We start from the raw sequence: 19,142 nt of genomic DNA, 5'->3' as shown, positions 1-19,142 counted from the left end.
GTTAAAAGCAAACAAAACAAATCTTATCTTCAAAGATAATGGCCAGCACATTTTGACATGCTGTTTAATTAATAATAAACATATACACAAAGAGACACTTTGCAGTGCTTCCCTTTAAAATACAAAGACATTTCATTACCCTTCAGTCTTCGACCATGGTGATTTATGAGATTTATGCAACTGGGTTGTAGCTACCCTCTGCCAGGAACCTTTTCTAATGGCTTTACCATTGACTTTTGGCTATTTTTCAGTAATGTTTGGGGATTTTTGTAAAATCCACTTAGATTCTATGCTTCCTTTTTGTGTTCTGACCCTATAAACATCATTAATATTGTATACATCTGTCCCTCCATTGACTTGATTGTATTTTATGGAAGTTCAATTTCAATACAATTTTGAAAAACATAGTATTAAAGCTCATCTATTACAGACAGATCTGTTTATCCTCTTTAGACAGATTTACAGGGATAGATACAAATTACCATTTTATTTCCTAGTGCCAGCTGGCATTACAGTCAATTTATACCACTACACTCACTGAGTACTTCTGATGGACAGAAAGCAACCATACACAGAGCCTGTGGTGGGCAATAACACAAGAGAAAGCTGCAGGGGTTAGTGAAAAGACTAAGGAAATAGTACAGGAAAAAAACCAAAACCAAACAAAAAACAACCCCACAAAAAGAAAAGAAAACAAAAAAGGGTAAAAATGACCCAGTCATCTAAATGCTATATTCTCCTGCTGGAAGAGAATAAAGAAAGAGCTGAAGAAGCCTCAGATAACTGCTCTCATTAAGAAGTTACCTGCCAAGCAATCAGATCTTTGAGTCTGTTCAGCTTTTCTTGATCCTCTGGATGGTCTCTGACATATTCTTCTGTAAAGAAAGCCTTGGAGCAAAACAAAAATAGTTATTCAGATCATCATTTTGACAGATAAAGGAACCAGTGATTACTCCCCTGGCTCCAGCTTGTGGCCAGAACATTGCTGATGAAATGAGAGATACATGTGTTCCTTAACCAGACACTGCTTGTGCTAATTCCTTACATCAGTTGGGAACTGAGGTGGTTTTTGTTGAAAGGTATTCAGTCTTCATCCAACACTTCTGAGTTTGAGATCCCCATTATGAAACCCCTTTATTGTTTGTTTTACTAAGATACACTAAAACAGAAGAGGTACAAATTGGGAGTATCATGATTTACATTGATAAATGAGCACTTTACTCAAGTACCTTTCTTACTGTCATTAGCCAGCAGTATACAATTAAGACTCTGTCATAGATATTGCATACACACTGCCTTTTGCTGACCAAAGATTTTATCCCTCAGTACAAAAGATAAATGTAGCTATTTGCACGACTGCCAAATATCTAAACAAATGATACTTGAAGACTAACAGAGCATAAGTTGTACTCCTGCAGAATATGACATGCTTAATACATGCAATTTCTATGTGTGCATACATACCAATTTGTATGACAACTCTTGAGCACTGAGTCTGTCTGACATGCTGAGCCTACTGAGCATGGCACATGCTTGTGGTGAGGAAACAGCAGGAAGAAATAACAGAGCTCTACACCTATGGGGCCACCCCACATTCATTTTAATCCCAGAGTTTAATAACCATTTATGATTGAAACTTTTATGACTGTGTTAACATTCCTGCTTTTTCTCCTGTCCCACTTTCATGTGGTGGCCTTAGGGACAAATTTTCTACAGTTCAGTTCTTCAAGGCATTCCACTTTCCATGTGTTGCCAGAATGGTTTTTTATTTGTACTGTCATTTTTTAACAGCAAAACCTGCTATGCAGAATTGCTGCAGTCATTGGGAAAACCTGATGATGATTTAGTTGATAACCCCTGGGTAAATACTGCAGACTCATTGTGGGATAAACTCGATTCATTTACCTCAGACCACGTCATTTGACAAGTGAGAGCCTATTTCATTACAAAAGGGGTATCTCATTCACGTTTATGGAGACTTATAACTGAAACTAATATTGAGCTTCAGTTACTCTAGTTTGCTAGTTTCTGCTGTCAAAAACACTGGTGACCAGGATTTGAGGATCTCATAATTGGTGGAGTTATGGTTTCCACATCCCAGCCCACATTTCACAGCTGTTTTGAACAATCTGAGCAAACTGAACCTCTGAATATGGTCTTTGCATTGACTTAAATCTCTTACCTTCTCATATTTAGCAAAGCCACCCATAACAGCTGGATCAACAATTCCATTCAGAAGCATAGAAAGTGGATTAATAGGGAGGTTCTCATCGCTCTGGTATTGGTTAATCATCATTAGGATCTTTTCATTTGTCGTGGACATAGTCTCAATTGCATTCTCTAAAGGACTAATTGTAGTCTATAAAGAAACAAAAGACTTCTAAGGTTTATAAACAACACTCTCACAATTCAGCAAACTGACATAAATTTGTTCAATTCTCTTAGGACTTGGTCCTGGAACCATAAATTACATGTAAGATACATTGATCTCAGCAGCAGAAAGATAAAACATAAGTAATAACAGTTCTATATCTATTAAAAAAGTAAATAACAATAGCCTTCTGTGATATATTTACAGAGTCTTTTGTAGCTGAGAATTCAAAGATCCATGTTTTCTAAATTCTTAGCACATTAATACCTACCTGTGACATGGAGACAACCTCAAACCATCGTAAAATTCCAGGAAGTTTGTATGCTGTGACAAATGATGTTCTCTCAATCCACATAGACTACCAAAAAAACATAACAGGGAGAAAATGATACTTTAGGATTTAAACTTTCATCTTTTCTGCATTCTGAAATATCTGAGTAGAAAGGATGTAGTTGGAAAATATATGCACATTTTTTGCATAAAAGAACACACTGCAAAATGAATCTGACTTCAGATGAGGTCATCTTCAGGCACCAAGCCTACAGAATGCAGATGAAAAAGAAAATTACCCTTGAATCTTTTAGTATCTGTTCCTATTTTTGCCATTACAGATTGAATGGCTGTGACTAAATGACCTTCTCTCAACCTCTACCCAGATGTTATGTTCTCCCTCCACTTCTGAAATGTATTTCTTCAATTAAAAGCAGTAATAGCCTTATAACAGCATGCCAGCATTCTTACTTTTTTTTCCCCTTTATTTTTCTCCTTCTGAGCAACATTAGCTCTTGGTATTTTTAAATTTGGTATATTTATTTAAATGCCATTCATTCAATATTGGTATTGGTATATTTAAATGCCATTCATTCATTTACTCTTCTGTTCCTTATTCTACCAACATCAGCTCATCCCAACTGCCAGTGCTGAAAGACAGGGTAACAAATGCAATGAGGACATAGCCCAACCATCCCAATTGTCATCTGTCTGAAGTATGCATTTCCTCAATTGTCATCAGCAGTGAAACATTAATCATTTAATTTCTATAAAACCATTTCAAGGCATATTCATAAATGGTTCCAAAACTCTCCATTTTGCAAGGGAAGCCAATGTGTATCACAACCACAGAATCTCAAGGGTTGGAAAGGACCTTGAAAGCTCATCCAGTGCTACCCCCCTGCCAGAGCAGGACCACCTAGAGTAGGTCACACAGGAACTCATCCAGGTGGGGTTTAAATGTCTCCAGAGAAGGAGACTCCACAACCCATCTCTGCAGCCCCTTCCAGTGCTCCCTCATCTGAACAGTGAAATTTTTCTTTGTGTTTCTTTGGAATCTCTTGTGTTCATCTTGTACCCATTGCCCTTTGTCCTATCATTGGACATCATAGAGAAAAGCCTGGCTCCATCCTCCTGACACCCACCCTTTACAGATTTGTAAACATTACTGCATGATGAATATTGATTATACAGTGCAAAGCTGTGATGCCAGAGTTGAGTTTGCATCTGAAGCATTGAATTTTGCAGCAGGTAAGAAGCTCCTTATATTACATGTTAGACAATACTGGTCAGTATCCACAGAATGGAAATTGTACATGTTTGAATAAATGGCTTTTCCCATCAGTGTCCCAGGAGCAGAGCTTTAGCCAGAAAGATGGGATTGTCTGGTTTTCACGACAAATCATAAAATACCAGCTATCAGTAAAATTAAATGGAGAAACTTACCACATTTTATGCATGACATTGAAAAGCAATTTATGGCATTGCAGACTTCCTAGAATATTTGAACAATACAGACTGTTTCTCAGAATTACACCATTATGCATGGGAAGAAAAATGACACAGGTAGTACTCTGGTCTGTCAAGATTTCACAGGACTGATGAAAGCAGACAACACACACCTCCCATTGTCAAGCTGGGGGCTGACAAAAGTGTTGTAAACTACAAGAGGCAAACCATTTGATATTTATTTACATATCCTTTTTGTCTCATAGTGAAAATTTGTACCGGAAAATGTTAGTGCTTGACACAAATCTGTTGAACATGAATCATGTTGACCTGCCACTAAAACAGCCATGTATCATGACACTCACTGAAATAGAGAAACCTTGCATTTAGGTTTTGGAACCAGATCCTAAAGTTAAGGTGGCTGCAATAGGCAACCTGAGACTAAGACGGGATCTAGATAAAAAGCCAGACACAGCTGCCAGAATTCCATCCATCACTGAATCATTTACTTACAGCAAATTCATTTTCAGGGTCAACAGATCCTTTTCTTACTGGTCTGGAGTAGTGGAACCGATGCACATTGTTGGATTTATAGAAACTGAAAGATTTTCAAAAGACTATCGTAAAACACAGAATTCAGAAATGTATGGATGTTGTTAAAGATAGTGAAAGATTTTGAGGCAGTTGAGATTTTAATTGAAAGGAAGTTTACTGCTCATAAAAAAAGCACTTTACTGAAAACTCAGTAGACAACTATTTTTTCCATAAACCAGAGTCAACATAGGGTGTTTTACAAGAATTAAACTTCAGCTTGTGGATGGGGCTTCCACAGACTCCTTGGCCAACTTATGCCAGTGCCTCATCATGCTCACAGTGAAGAATTTCTTCCTTATATCCAATCTAAACCTACCCCCTTCTCAGTTTAAAAGCATCACCTCTATTCTGTCACTACAGATTTTGGTTTCTCCCCATCTTTCTTATAATTCCCCTTTATATATTGATGGATTTGGAGCAAAAAAATCTCACAAGCCTGAAGTCATCCAATATTCCAGTAGGTACTGGACGCAGTTTTGCAATCAGCTATTAGAAGGGACCAATACTTTTCAGATGTGTAGCCAGAACATTTAATTAGGAGCATACAGTGAATTCAACCTTTTTTATATCAGGTTAGGAATTTGGAAATGTTAGCCAGTTTGTTCTGCAAATACTTCAGATAATTATATTCCTTTACAAAATCTTGACCATAGTACCAATGGAAACTGGTTTGCCACCATATATTTTGCACTTAGCAAGATAAGCCATAACAAGATGTTTTGTCCAAGAGCTTTATACAACTGGTCTCATAGCGCCACAGTCCCCTCTAAGACTCTTCTCTCCATCACTTGTCTAAGCAGCCAAAGCATGGATTGCACCTCTGCACCTCTTAAGTTTAAGTGGTATATGGGTAGATGTTCCTTCATGAAATTCCTAGGGAATAACTAAGCCAGTAAACTAAGACAAGAAAAGTTCTAAGGTTCATTGGCAAACTACTGAGTTCACAAAATAATCATTGTCAATTTAGGAATATGGACTCACCTTCATTCTATTCTCTATTACACCAATTCACTTACTTGATAATTTGATCAGGTACTGCCTTATTTTTGAATCTAGTTTGCTCCTCCAGGACTGGTTGCACTGTAAAACATTGGATATCTGAAAAGGTGAAAGTTAAGGGCATGTTATTAACTACTGGTATGAAATACTGAAGGCTGCAGGGGGAATAAAAATCACACTAAAAAAGAGACATTTCCTGATGAAAAGTCTGCAGGGCTGAGAGTTTCATTTGTGGAGCTTTCTCAGCTAAAAAAGGGAAAATATCTGCCAGTAGTAACGAGTGAATATATATTAATATTGATTTTTAACTGCATATTTTTATTATTTACTGAGATTGAATATGTGCAGCTGAATTTATCACACTGAATTATTCATTCCATTTTAAAGGCAAGCCAACTTATAAAAATAACATCAACGGCATCTGATGAGAACAGTTTTACTATTAAGCTTTAGGCATGCATAATGTCATGATGTTTAGCATTTCATCTTTGAAATCTGCAATTGAGCAGTACCTTTACCTGAAGTTTCCTCTTTTCTATGGTAGTGTTAGTTTTTAATCAGAACATTGTATTTGTAAGTAAATATCTAATATTATTACATATTTCAGTATATTTGAAACTCATGCCCTCTGGTTAGACTCTGTAGCTTCTTCCTGAGTGCAGAAGTAGTGCATTTCCTGTTAGTTACAAATAGACTTGAGCAAACTCTACTTCAAGAAAAGACTGAAGCATATGATCTCAAAAAAAAAAAAATTAGTTAGGACACAGGATAGGCTTCTGAGAGCTTAATGTACTATTTTAGATAAGCCTGTAATACTCTCTGCTTCAGCCTCAAAGTGGGAAAAGGATGCAGTATTCCTTTTCTTCTCCAGCAGGTTCCATCAGGATAGACTCAAAATGAACAGCCTGCCAAGTGTTACAACATTACCTTGAAAATTGAGAAAGGAAAATTAAGAGGTGAAACAAAATATCTGACAGAATGATCTCAGATCTGCTCAGCCAGTAATGACAAATCAGAACATGAAGATAACACACATAAGCAACTGTTAGAGTACTTCTAAACAAGAATAATTTAGGTCATTCTAAAAGCTGCTTAAAAATCTTTATGGGTTAATTTTCTTAGGAAAATCTCTGAGAGTGACCATCAGGCATATTTATGTTGCCAAGAAGTACAGGAAATACCCAAGTGCAGTGCTGGTCAGAAAAATGTTCAAGGAAGGCATGAATTTAATATCAAGACACAACAGCCAGGAATGTGAGGTAATAGACAATTTTCTACTTTAAACTTGTTCTAAATTCAAGTGTTGTCCAGTGTTTTTACCATTTGAAGAAAATAAAGGTAAACTATGACTGAATTTCTTCACTAAAACGGTTGTCAAGCTGTGGCACAGGCTGGCCAAGGAGTCTCCATCCCTGAAGGTATTTAAAAGATGCAGAGGTGTAGTACTGAGGGACATAGTTTAGTGGTGGACTTAGTTTATGGTTGGACTGAATTTTAGAGGCTTTTCCCAACCTAAATCATTCTATGATGACTGAAATAGACTCCTTAAAACTGTGAGAGAAACAGCAGCAAACATCTCAGGAACAAACCATAAGAGACATGCAAGACATATAAGTAAAACTGCAAACTGAGTTGCCACATCAATAAACTTCCATCCTTTTTAGGAAATGATTGTTCCACACAGATAAAGCCTGGCTAACAACAAGGTTTCCCTGCCTTTGTTCTATCATCTCCCACATGTTCAAGGATACATTGACCAGGAGAGTTTTTCACATCCTCTCCAGGTGCTGAGGTGGTGTTCATCTTCTCTGCTCCGGGAAACTGACTCAGCAGCTGTGCCTGGAAATCCTCTCTTCTCTCATACTCCTTCCCACGATAGATGAATACTTTGTTCTGCAATGAATAAACAGCTGATTTCTCAGACTGTATAATGCTGAGGCAGAAGTTACAGACGTCTGTTTAACAGTACAAAGATACAAATGGGTCTCCAAGTTTTGGAAGGAAAGTCACTGTTTTCTCAATATGAACTATAAAACAAGATACCCCTTTGACCAGGTGCTGGAATGCAGCACTGACTCTCCAGAGACAGTTAGACAGAATGAAGGTAAACTGGTATCATCACTGAGGATGCTCCCCTAGAGCAGAGTAAAATCAGAACAGGATGTAAGAAGGTACTGAAATTCCTTTTCTTCTTGTCTATCAAGCAAAAGGATTTGCTTTCAAACACATTCTGAGTCCAGGTCTCATAGTTTACTAGTATCAATATATAAGTTTCCTCTGCCTGCTCTTTTTTCTTGGTGTTATGAAATGTCCTCATTTACAATACAGTCAAACCCCAAATGTACTCATTTGTGGTTCAGTTTGCTTCATTGAACAGGATACTTCTATGCTACCAGAATTAGAAGGAGCATACTTACTTTGGCATAAAATTAGTATATCTTTCACTAGTTTTTTTCAATGTTTTCAAGGCAACTTGGGTCTTTAAAACTGGGACAGAGAGGTCTTGCATGGCTTATCAAGTGTGAGAAAAGCTACCATATTCATTATAGTATGTAAGGAAAGGTGTTTTTTTCTAATACAAAAACCCCATCAAATATTCAGGTTAGTTTCAGGCTCTGGAGACATGCACTACTGTGGTTAAAAGAAAGCAGTGATCTTGGCAAAAACTAAAATAAAAGCCAGTTGTGGATGACTTCCTAAGTTATACAGGTTTCCTGAGAAAACAGGCCCTTTGGATTCTTGATTCCCCACATGCTAGTCAAAAATAAAGAAAAGTAAATAAAATAGAGAGTAGATTCAGCGTAGGGAGGTTTGTTTAATGAAAACAGTTCTAACTTTGAAATGTCAAAGATATCAATTAGCTGTTATTATTCAGGAAAAAAACTTAGAAGAATACAAGACAGTTGGTATGAACATCAGCTCAATATTAGTAATCAATAAACCATCTGAAAAGATTTCATGCATATTCTTACAAGTAAAAATTCAGATTCTGACTGCAGTCTTGCATCCAAACAAAACTAAATCCATGGTAAATATTCCTAGAGAGTCATTTGCATTAGTAGAGTGTGCTCATATATTTAGAAGCATATGGAAGTAGGTGAAACAAGTAAACAGATTTACCCTTAGAAACGTGGGGAATCCTTGGCCATAGTAGCCAACAGCAAAATAGTCTGGTTTAGGTCTTAGAATTTTCATGATGTTTTCATAGAACTTTGCTTGTTGAATCTGAAAGCAAAACCAACTTCAATTACTTCTGGATAGTGTTATTTTACCATTTAGTTGTTAACCTCCAGAGCAGCACTGCTCTGTGTACTACAACTGTGGGTGTGCACGAGCTCTCCGTTACCAGTCAGAACATTATTGCAGCAGTCAGAATGCACAGGACACTGCTCTTTACATGTATAAGAAAATATCACACACAGCTAAATGAGTATTTAGGCTTCAAGTCTTTGACCTCAGAGTCAGGCTTACCTTCCATTCATACTTAGCATTTTATAGACTTAACTGAGAACGTTACAGAAATAGTACATTTGGAAAAGTGTCCTGTTCAAAATGATGTCTGAGATATGGATCAACTGGAGCTTTTGCCCTGGCATTATGCTAAGGACATTCACCGTATCAAGGGCTTAGAATGTCTTGCATAAAACACTACATGTCATTTAGGTTTAGAATTTTTATTTCTTATGTCTGAAACATGCACCACTGCAGCTTGAATGGAATTGGCAAAAATACTGTCTTAATCTTTTAGATAGTGATAAATGCTGAATGGAATGGGAAGAAAAGAAGCTTTCTTTAGACCCAACACTGTTTACGAATGCCATATTTTGATTCTCATAGTTTCTTTGTGGAAGATTCAGGCATATCTATTGATCAAATCCTAAATTTTTGTTACAGATAATGCAAGTGCAGAATCTTCAGGGTAGACAAAAAGAAAGTAAGTGAAGGACTGGGTTCTTTTTAGATTACTTTTAATGAAAACAAATAATTACACATTTAATCTTGCTTTAAAGTCTTTCTTCTAGCTTTTGGACCCAGTTCTCATCCCTGAGATGTCTTACTTCCCCAGTCCCCCATTAGGACAGAGTTCTTTAGGCTTGTCAAAATTTGAGTTCCTAAAATTTAAAGAAAAATTTCGAGGAAAAAAAAGTACCCAGGTACTTTTTCTACCATAAAGCAGCACAAAGGCTTCAAAAGCTTGTTTCATTTCTTCTTTAAGTGGCCTTTAAATTGCAGTAATTCTGAACATGTTTAGCTTATCTACAGAATTTTTGCAATGTCTCATTAAGCAGTCTATGTGACTTAAACAGTTCTGTACAAATCTCTACTATTCCAATGTTACAATACCACTTAGCAACTCTTTGACAAAGGAATTAAAAATCAGCTGTAGAAAACAAGCTTATAAGCTACTCTATCATTTGATAACTCAAAAGTACTAATTCTTGTGACTGAAATCAGTCATAATCTTACATAATCTTACCAGGTTTTGACTTAGAAGCTCATAGTCAAACACTTCCTTTTCATACTGCTCTGCAAGTTCTTTGCATAAAGATATGGCTTCTTCCCACATCTGCAAAGTAACCACACATTCACAAAGTAAACCCAGTACCAACAAACAAGTTCTTAATGCATCACTGCTAAACTACAGTTTTATTGATTATGCTGTCTTTAAATTGCAGTCATTTATTAACTGCACATTTAGAACAGTAGACTTGAGGCAATCATAAACTTTAGGAAAGCAGATTAATGTCAAAAATAAAAGTGGTTTATGGTTTATTATAAGAAGGAATAAGCAAACCTACTTTATTCTTACAATAAAGTAATAAAAAAATATATCACCTAAGCTTTGAGATACATTAAAAAAGAAGAGTAAATCACTGAGGTGCATAACATCCAGCCTACAGCTCAAGAGAAGGAGCAGTGTATGAAGGAGCTGACACCTGCCTTTCTAAAGCAAACACATTACATTTTACAAGAAATTATGAAGCATACATAATTGTAGGTAGCCTTGTGTACAACACCTCTCCTAATCAGCTAAAAAAAATTACAAGGCTTAGACTTAAATTGCCACTTGCTTGGAGCAGCAGCTTGTTTCTTTCCATGCAATGCAATAGTTACCTCTGAAAATTATAGAGCAGCACTGGGAAGACTAAGACAGTCTTTCTCATCAGCTATAGGCAATTTATGTGGCACAACAGTGGTCTTAAAGCAGAAAGAATCTCTCCTCTTGAGGATATCTCTCAAATTCTGTCTTTTCATCTATTCAGAATAAGGAGATAAAAGGGATCCTGAGCATAATTCTCTGCTGATGAGAGGACACTGGTGGCCACACGTTGTGACCATTTTTACATGGTGCCACGTACTCCTAGGTTAAGCAGTTGGAACTTGCAAGCTGAATTCAGCTGCCTGCAAACCTCCTCTGATATATCTGAGGAGAACCTGAATGCTAGGTAGATCAGAAATCATGAGGATTTCATTATTTGGGTGCAGTAGATGGGGACTGCTATGCTGTACTTGTGTCAGATGCCAAGAAGAAAACCTGAGAAGTTCTAATAGCACTGCATTTTCTTGCAGAGTGCTGAAGCACTACAACCTTTCTACCTTCTAAATTATAGGAGGGACTTTTGTGGGGGAGTTATGCCTTTATTTTGTAAGAAGCAGTAACGAATTGCCTTCCCCCTTTACACCTTTGGCTACAGCTGAAAAAGACATAATGACTTAAAGGCATTATTGTGTCATAAGATCCATTATCCAGCTCTGCAGATTTTTTCCCTGCTTTCTAGTCTTTTGTTTTATTTCCAAAAAATCTCAGCTCTACTGTCATTGTATTGACAGGCAATTTTATTGATGGCTTTGTTTTTTGAAAAGCTGAATTAAATCCAGGCATTGAACATCAAACTACTACATTTTAAGTTTGGGATGGGATCCTCAGACTTTCTGACACAAGTATGTCCATTTTGGACTGTTTGTTTTTTGGAGAGATGATGGAATGGTTTAGGAATGCCAGCTGGGCAGTCTGTTCTTTTCCTGGTAAAGAAGAGTACATGCAACACTTTTTCTTGTTTTATTACTGCCTGACAGAGATGCTTGTGAGCAGTATAATCATTAGCCCACCTTCTTTGTGAATTTGGTTATTGGAAGAATATGTTCATACAGAACAGATATACTCCGTGAATAAGCCTTCAGGACACAATTTTTACTTGACCCACATTTCAGAAAGGATTTCCCACACAAATGTTTTATGCAGAGAATATTCATTCAGTACCACTATAAAAGAGATTTGGCAGGGAGAAGAACTCCACAGACCTACCTTTCCTTTGTCAAAGTATTCTATGATCTTCTCATATAAATTCTCTTTCAAGTGTCGGTAGGTCTGTGAACACTGGAACTCTGTTGACATGACCTGAGGTGCACACTGTTCATCTGACCACTAACAACAAAAACACATTAAAAGAAATCCACTTATGATTTTGGAATTCAACATTTCACTCAGCTGTCTCCCCTCCCTGAAGATTTGTTCCTCTCAGTTTTTCTGGATTTTTTCCCCAGTCTTTTTTATCCTTCCACAAAGAAACTGGGAAAGGCACTGAAAATGTTGCTAATATCTATTTGAACAAATGCAGTATTTTGTGTGATAACCAGGACTAGAAAAAACACTTTAAAAAGTCTGTTCCTTCCTGCCTCCCACATCCTCCCCAAATTTTGCATTAAAAAACCTATGTGAGAAAATTGTTTCACTTCAGGAGTGTCATCTTGACTCATTTGGGTTTAATTTCATTTGTATTTAAGTATTTATATATAATGTTACCTTTTGTTAATACCAATACATACAACATATCTCAGACAGATAAGCTAAGTTAATATGGTTCTGCAGTAAAAGAAATTCCCCAAGAAATCCCAAGTTTCTGCTGAAGAACATGTAAATTCTGAGTTTTCTCTTAAAATGGGAGTACATCTTACTGACCTTTAGTTACAATGAGAATGAACATTAGTTGCAGCAAAAACTAATTACCATCTACAAAACAAAGTGAGCATACTTCTGTAGTGATGCATATTAGTTAAAATGAACAGTCAGATGACTCCCCGTGATAGCTGGAATAAAATGTTCAGTTTTCATAGGTTCTCCTCCCCCTCTACTCTGCCCTTGTGAGATGGCATCTGGAATATTGTATCCAGTTCTGGACCCCTCCGTTCCAGAAGGACAGGGAGCTGCTGGAGACAGTTCAATGAAGGGTCACAAAGAGCGGAGCATCTCCCTTCTGATGAAAGGCTGAGGGAGCTGGGGCTCTTTAGCTTGGAAAAGGAGACTGAGGGGATGACCTCATTAATGTTTACAAATCTGTAAAGGGCAGGTGTCAGGAGGATGGAGTCAGATTGCTCTCAGTGATGGCCAATGACAGAACACGAGGCAACAGCGGGAACAGAAGAGGTTCCAAGGAATCACAAGGATGAGGGAGCACTGGAAGGGGCTGCCCAGATGAGGTGTGGAGTCTCCTTCTCTGGGGACATTCCAAACCCACCTGGATGAGTTCCTGTGTGACCAGGTCTAGGTAGACCTGCTCTGGCAGGGGGGTTGGACGGGATGGTCTTTGGAGGTCCCTTCCAACCCTTGAGATTCTGTGATTCATCACTGTTATGTTTGAGATATTGAGAAACTAGCAAAATGAAAGCCATGTGGAAGTCAAATGGCTTCAGATTTGACATATCATGTTCTCACTATAAAACCATTTTTGCTGCAATATTTAGTTTTACCAATATGTCTTGTAGTCACTCATTGAAAATACAATTTCAACAATTGATGTTCATTTTGTATGATCTACTGCAGTATTTTTAACCAGAAACTTGAATATCCCTATGGAAAATAACTAACATGCACCAAATTGGAGATTAAGGCAATCACTTTCTAAGATATAAATTTGCAAATGACAAAAGCTTGTATGCTGAGTTGAGAAAATCTAACCTTCAAGAGCCATGTATGGAGCAGAAGGGTATATGCTGCTTCTGTGTAGTTCTCACAATCCAGATGAAGATCTCGCAATTTATACAAATATCTGTTAGAGGAGAGAATAAGAATTACACTAGATATTCACATGTCTGGTGGACTAAGTATCAAAAAAGTTCCAGTTCTCTGTCATGGAAACTTCATCGGTGTCGTGCAGTTGCTGCCCAAAGAGCCTTTAAGGATACTCTGAGAGGGGTTAGAGCTCTGGGTGTTTCTTCAGACTTTTCTGTGTCTTCCTGAAACACTGTGCACAACAGGAGACAGCTGACCTCGTCCTGGCTGTCAGTTCCATCTTGAAGAGGAAATACTAGACTCAAGGGCTAAGTCAGACTTATTTCTGGGCTGTCACTAAACACAGTTGCCTTTGCCTGTAGCACTTTTTGATTGCATGCAGACATTTTCCATGTAAACAGATGTGAACATAACAGATAACACAAGGTAATGGAGAAAATGAAGTATAACAAAAAAGCAAGTCCTTGTAAAACTTGGAAGGTGGAAGAGGCAGAGACTTGATCTAAGTTACACATTGTCAAGTGTTCTCCTTGATCCCTAGGGCAGCATTGCTTCTCCCAGAACAACCACTGCCTATCATGTCTTTTCCAGCAGCCATGGAGGAAAGGTACATCCCATCCTGTTACACACAACAGCAAGTTTGACACAGGAACTTTGACCCCTTGCTGTAGCAGTTCAAGGCATTCACATTCCCAGTTGCTAATCCCACTGAAAATGTGTCCCCTTCAGCAACAGCTGCAGAGGGAGCATTGTTTCTCCCTGGCCATTCAAGGTCATCTCTCCAGTTTCAGCTCTGAATTACCTTCAGTGCTCATTTCAGCTGAGATTCTGGGCTTTGTACTGCAGTGACTGAGGTGCAGGTGAGTGCAGATTATGCAGAATGAGAGGCAGAAATTTGTAAGCTTTTGAACAGCAGGATTTGCTGCAGCTCATGTGCAAAACTCTGGGAGATAGTAAGAGGCCATGTCACATCTGAAAGCATCTGCCAGCATAGCTATAGCTCTTAGAGAAAAATGCTTTACTAGTAATTCTGCATTGCATGTAGTGCTGCATATTTAAAGAGAGGCTTGGCAGACTGTACAATTCTACAGAACTTGAATGGTTTTTCTGCCATTCCCAATGGCACCCTCCATCAAACTTCAAATCTAGCTGCATTCTCTTCATTTGAAACAACAGACAATGAGTGTTGAGTGATTCTTGGGTGATACATAGGATCGCTGAAGGCACAGCAAACATTGGAGTAGAAATATAGCAGAGGCCAGGGCTACAAAAGAGTCATTGTGAGTGGTAAACTGACATTAAGTAACATAAATCCAAGTACAATGATAAAACCAGAATTCATAAAAGATCCAACAGAACAGCTGCCATACCTGATATACATCTCTTCACGGTTAATGTCCTTGTAGAAGTTCTAGGGACAGAAACATTCAAAAGTTATCTCCTCCTGTCTTTTATTGAATCACAAGATAATAATATATATGCTGAAGTTTTTGTTTTCTTGTTAGTTGGACAGCATAAGAAATAAATTATGTACAGGCCAGCTTAAGTTGAAACCTGACACTACTACTTCAATTAATATATTAATTAGTTATTGGTATGGGTTCTTATTTTACATATATATTTATACTGCTTCTAGTTCACTAATGAAATCATTAGTGAAAGCTTTTCTGTTGGAGGGGAAGAAAATACAGTTATCCAACTGCACACTATCATCATAAACTACATGCTCTAGTTACACTTAATGGCCAAAAGTTGGTATTTAATGAAGTTGTTAAGTGATCTTGTTGATATGTAACACTGATGTGCAACACATCTGAAGGGTCTGATTCCAGCAATAAAGCCCATTTTTGTCACTGTAACACTTCTGCAGGTACACAAGTTGCTAAGGCTGTGCAAAATGTATAACAGGAATTGCCTCCTGAGGAGCTGCAGGAATTTATCCCACATTGCACAGTAATTACTGAGGAAAGTAGAGCATGTGAGTGCAAAGCATATAAACCACGTTCTCTTTCCAGTCTTTACAGTTGACAAAGGTTCCACTTCAGCTTAGAGGAATTTCCCGGTGGAGGAATCTCTATTTGTGATATAGCCCTTAGAAAATAGGAACATAAAAAAGGATGGAGTGGCTTATAACCAGAACAGACTCAAATCTCTTTGGCACCTTTCTTCAAGAGTATCTTGCAAGTTTCTTTCCCAGATTTAAAATCCATAATTGTTCAGTTGCTAAAGCAACCAGTGGGTTAGTTCCTCAAGCAAAACTTGACAGTGAGCAAAAACCTCCTGTTACATTAAGCTTATCAAAAGATAAAGGTAAATAAGGAAGTCTACTGCTCATATATCCACAGAATCCAAGTGGATACAACATACAAGCAAAGCCTAAGAAGTTAGTGGACACTGCTTTCAGGTTTATGCACATATTCATGCAAATACATATAAAAATCTCTTGTCCCAGAGTTTAAACATTACTGAGCATTGTCAGCCACTCCTATCCCCGAGAAGGTTTACCTTCATCTTTATTAAAGGGAGTTCTTTCCCGTTCTCACAAGACTTACAAGAAGGAACATACCAGTAAGTTCACAGTGCAGCTCATGCGGTTGTCTTTGCTTTCATCATTCATCACAGTTCTGTAATCCAGCAGTTTCTCCAGGAGACCTTTAACAAGGCTGACAAAACTTTCCACCATGTTACAGATGCTGGGATACTGACAGGCACACTCAGTAAGACTGCAAACACAAACAAATGTTTTTACAATACAGTGGAAATTAGTAACCCATCAGCTAAAAAACTGTTTGGACCTGAAGGTAAATACTGAATGAGGGCTAAAGCAACTGCAGAGTGCTCTGGAAATACCCTTTGTGTGTTGGTAATTCAGGTATCCACAACACAAATAGGACACAAATCATATCAACAAAAAAAGGAAACATTTTCCTGTCTGAAAATGACTTCAATTTCAAAGATGTACCTACAATTTCAGAATGGAGCAACCTGCATATGTGGTGTAACAAACTCAAGTCTCTGGAATGCCCTATTACTGCAAGAAATACTACGCCTTCCTTTGCTCTGTTAGCATACAGCATGAAACACAACAATGATTTGGTTTCCTCTTTGTACAATTGTGTGTGAGGTGAAAGTTGAAACTAACAGAAATTACAGTTATAAGCCAAAGAAGTCATTCACTAACAAGACTTCACCAGAGCAACTAGCCCTTAGCAAAGCCAAACAATCAACTTAGTTAATTTCCCCCATAGCAGCCCTCACAGTGCTGTGTCCTAGTAGCCAGCAAGGTCTTGGTAACACAGCAGTCATTTAGCTACTGCTGAGCAGTGCTCCACAGCATCCAGGCTGTCTCTTCACAGCTGACCACAACTAACACAGCAAACATATAAAGCATCTTTGATTTAAATGGTGTTTCTTTAAAATCATCCTATTTAATTAGAACATAATTACATATTATTGATGTATTATTGTTTGATCCTATAATTCAGTATTTTTTACAAAATCACATTTTCACTGAAAGCAGGTTTTTTCCATGTGGTATATGCAAAGATTTCATGTTTCATCTTGGATAGGATGTGACCTTGCAAAGACTGCTACCCCCCAGCATTTTTCTACTGAACCACCGTTAGGTTATCAGTGCTTGAGAAAGCATGTGATGAGTGATGTACTTTCTCACTGTTACAGTCTGAGGCACAAAGCTTGGAACAAATTCTCAGAGGAAGGCACAAGGGTTCCTCCACTGTCCAATACATCACACACACAACCTGCCAGAAGCAAAGACACAGCTATTAAGTGTGAGAATAAAACTGAATGTGCATGGCCAGGAAGAGGAGGAGATGCTGTATCAGGCTTTGGGATTGTTAGAAAGATAGAAATAGAAGTATTTTCATTAAACTGTAGCACTTAGAAACATTCTCCTTCCAGGAGAGTCATCTAATGGAAGTTTGGGAGATTAATCTCTTAGAGTCCACTCAAGGAATTGAGAAAAGTAGGACAATTTAAAAGACCTTCTTTGTATTAAAACCAAGAAAAGTTATAAAGAAAAATAGGGAATGATTAAAAAGTGGGGCAAATATTTCATTATCTTGGCTTGAAAGTTGGATAGAGAAAGGCAGGTTAGCTATAATGTCTTCATCGTTTCACTGGAGCACAAAATATTGAACAGCACCCAGGAAAACAGCTTCAGTAAGCAAAGCTACAATCCAAACGAGGTTTACTGAAACAGCGTTATTTCCAATCACTTCATTAAGAAAAGCTGCTAAGATTCTCTTTTAGTTTTAAGTGAGTGAGGTTACCAACTTGAGAAGTGGGAACAATATGATGAAATCACATTCTGAAGGCATCTGTTCTCATGCACTACTCACATAGACTCAAACAACTGCATGTAGTGTTCATCCCCTCGTCCTCCTTCCACTTCATGATCCAACTTCAAGATGATTTCATTTTCAAACTAATAAAGAAAGAAAAATCAAGCTGCTGAGCAGATGTCCAGAGGTCAAATGCCTTTCAGTACAGCATCAAAAGAATAGCTTTGTACACTTCCGTCACGTATTCCCAAGAGTTAAATGCATCATCATATTCCAGTTGAATAATGCACACCTGACTATCTCCAGATATTTGTTTCTTAGTACAACCTAATAAAATAACCCAAGGGAATGGGCTTACAGTTTGTTTTGTGGGTTTTCATAGAATAGCTCTAATTTGAAATGCAGGATTTCAGAGTAAGTACAATCACTTTCATTCAGATTAAACATGAGCAGTCCTACAGTATGCAATACCTCATTTAACTGCTACTTCTTAGGTCTACCTAGACCCTAATTAGGAAACTGTGACATATAAACAAGACAGCAAACAAGGTATATTTTGTAGTTAAACACAATCCTTTACCCTCTACTGTATCATTTCTTCAATGTTACTTTGCATTTATGACACCACTTCATTTGAAGACTTCAGAAGCCTTATTTCTCTCCCTGCCAGGTGAATCATAGAATGGTAGGGGTTGGAAGGGACCTTTAGAGATCATCTAGTCCAACTCCCCTGCAGAAGCATGTTCACCTAGATCAAAAGCACCTTTTTTCCCCTCTCTGCACTGAAAAGGTGTCTATGCAGCCTGTGTGCATACAAAGAGAAGAGATATTAATATTTTTCCACTAGTCACACCTTGTTAGGTATCACTAATCAGCTAATTCTTAAAACACCAAAGCTTCTAGGTTCCTTTTATCCCAAACTCATCTTACAGAGCAGCACTCCATCCCAATCTGCAGAGTCACCCTTGAAACGTCAAACTAACTACTGGGCTCAGTCATTCCTATCATAAATTTCTGGGAGCTGGGTATCTGCAGGTGTTATCTATGTTATTTATTTGCCATTCCTGTCACATCCTGTAACAATCTCTCATATACTCCTGAGGTAGTTTTACATCGTTAAGCATGGCAACAATATCTCACACCA

General features: G+C 37.8%; 1 protein-coding gene across 1 annotated transcript in view; it reads right to left on the bottom strand.

The window, feature by feature from the left end:
- DOCK2 (dedicator of cytokinesis 2) overlaps positions 1–19,142 on the bottom strand; it is a 167,752-nt gene that overhangs the window by 8,977 nt on the left and 139,633 nt on the right. The window contains exons 34-46 of the mRNA XM_062003141.1: positions 18,056–18,141; positions 16,261–16,417; positions 15,065–15,105; positions 13,641–13,731; positions 11,991–12,110; positions 10,161–10,250; positions 8,804–8,908; positions 7,435–7,576; positions 5,701–5,782; positions 4,604–4,688; positions 2,643–2,729; positions 2,183–2,359; positions 805–888 (exon numbers count right to left, since the gene is read on the bottom strand). Of these exons, the coding sequence (XP_061859125.1) occupies positions 805–888; positions 2,183–2,359; positions 2,643–2,729; positions 4,604–4,688; positions 5,701–5,782; positions 7,435–7,576; positions 8,804–8,908; positions 10,161–10,250; positions 11,991–12,110; positions 13,641–13,731; positions 15,065–15,105; positions 16,261–16,417; positions 18,056–18,141 (1,347 nt within the window). The remainder of the gene's footprint in view (positions 1–804; positions 889–2,182; positions 2,360–2,642; positions 2,730–4,603; positions 4,689–5,700; positions 5,783–7,434; positions 7,577–8,803; positions 8,909–10,160; positions 10,251–11,990; positions 12,111–13,640; positions 13,732–15,064; positions 15,106–16,260; positions 16,418–18,055; positions 18,142–19,142) is intronic.

Source organism: Colius striatus, chromosome 9 (assembly GCF_028858725.1).
Source record: "Colius striatus isolate bColStr4 chromosome 9, bColStr4.1.hap1, whole genome shotgun sequence".
Taxonomy (NCBI): domain Eukaryota; kingdom Metazoa; phylum Chordata; class Aves; order Coliiformes; family Coliidae; genus Colius; species Colius striatus.
This window is presented reverse-complemented; position numbering and strand designations above follow the sequence as displayed.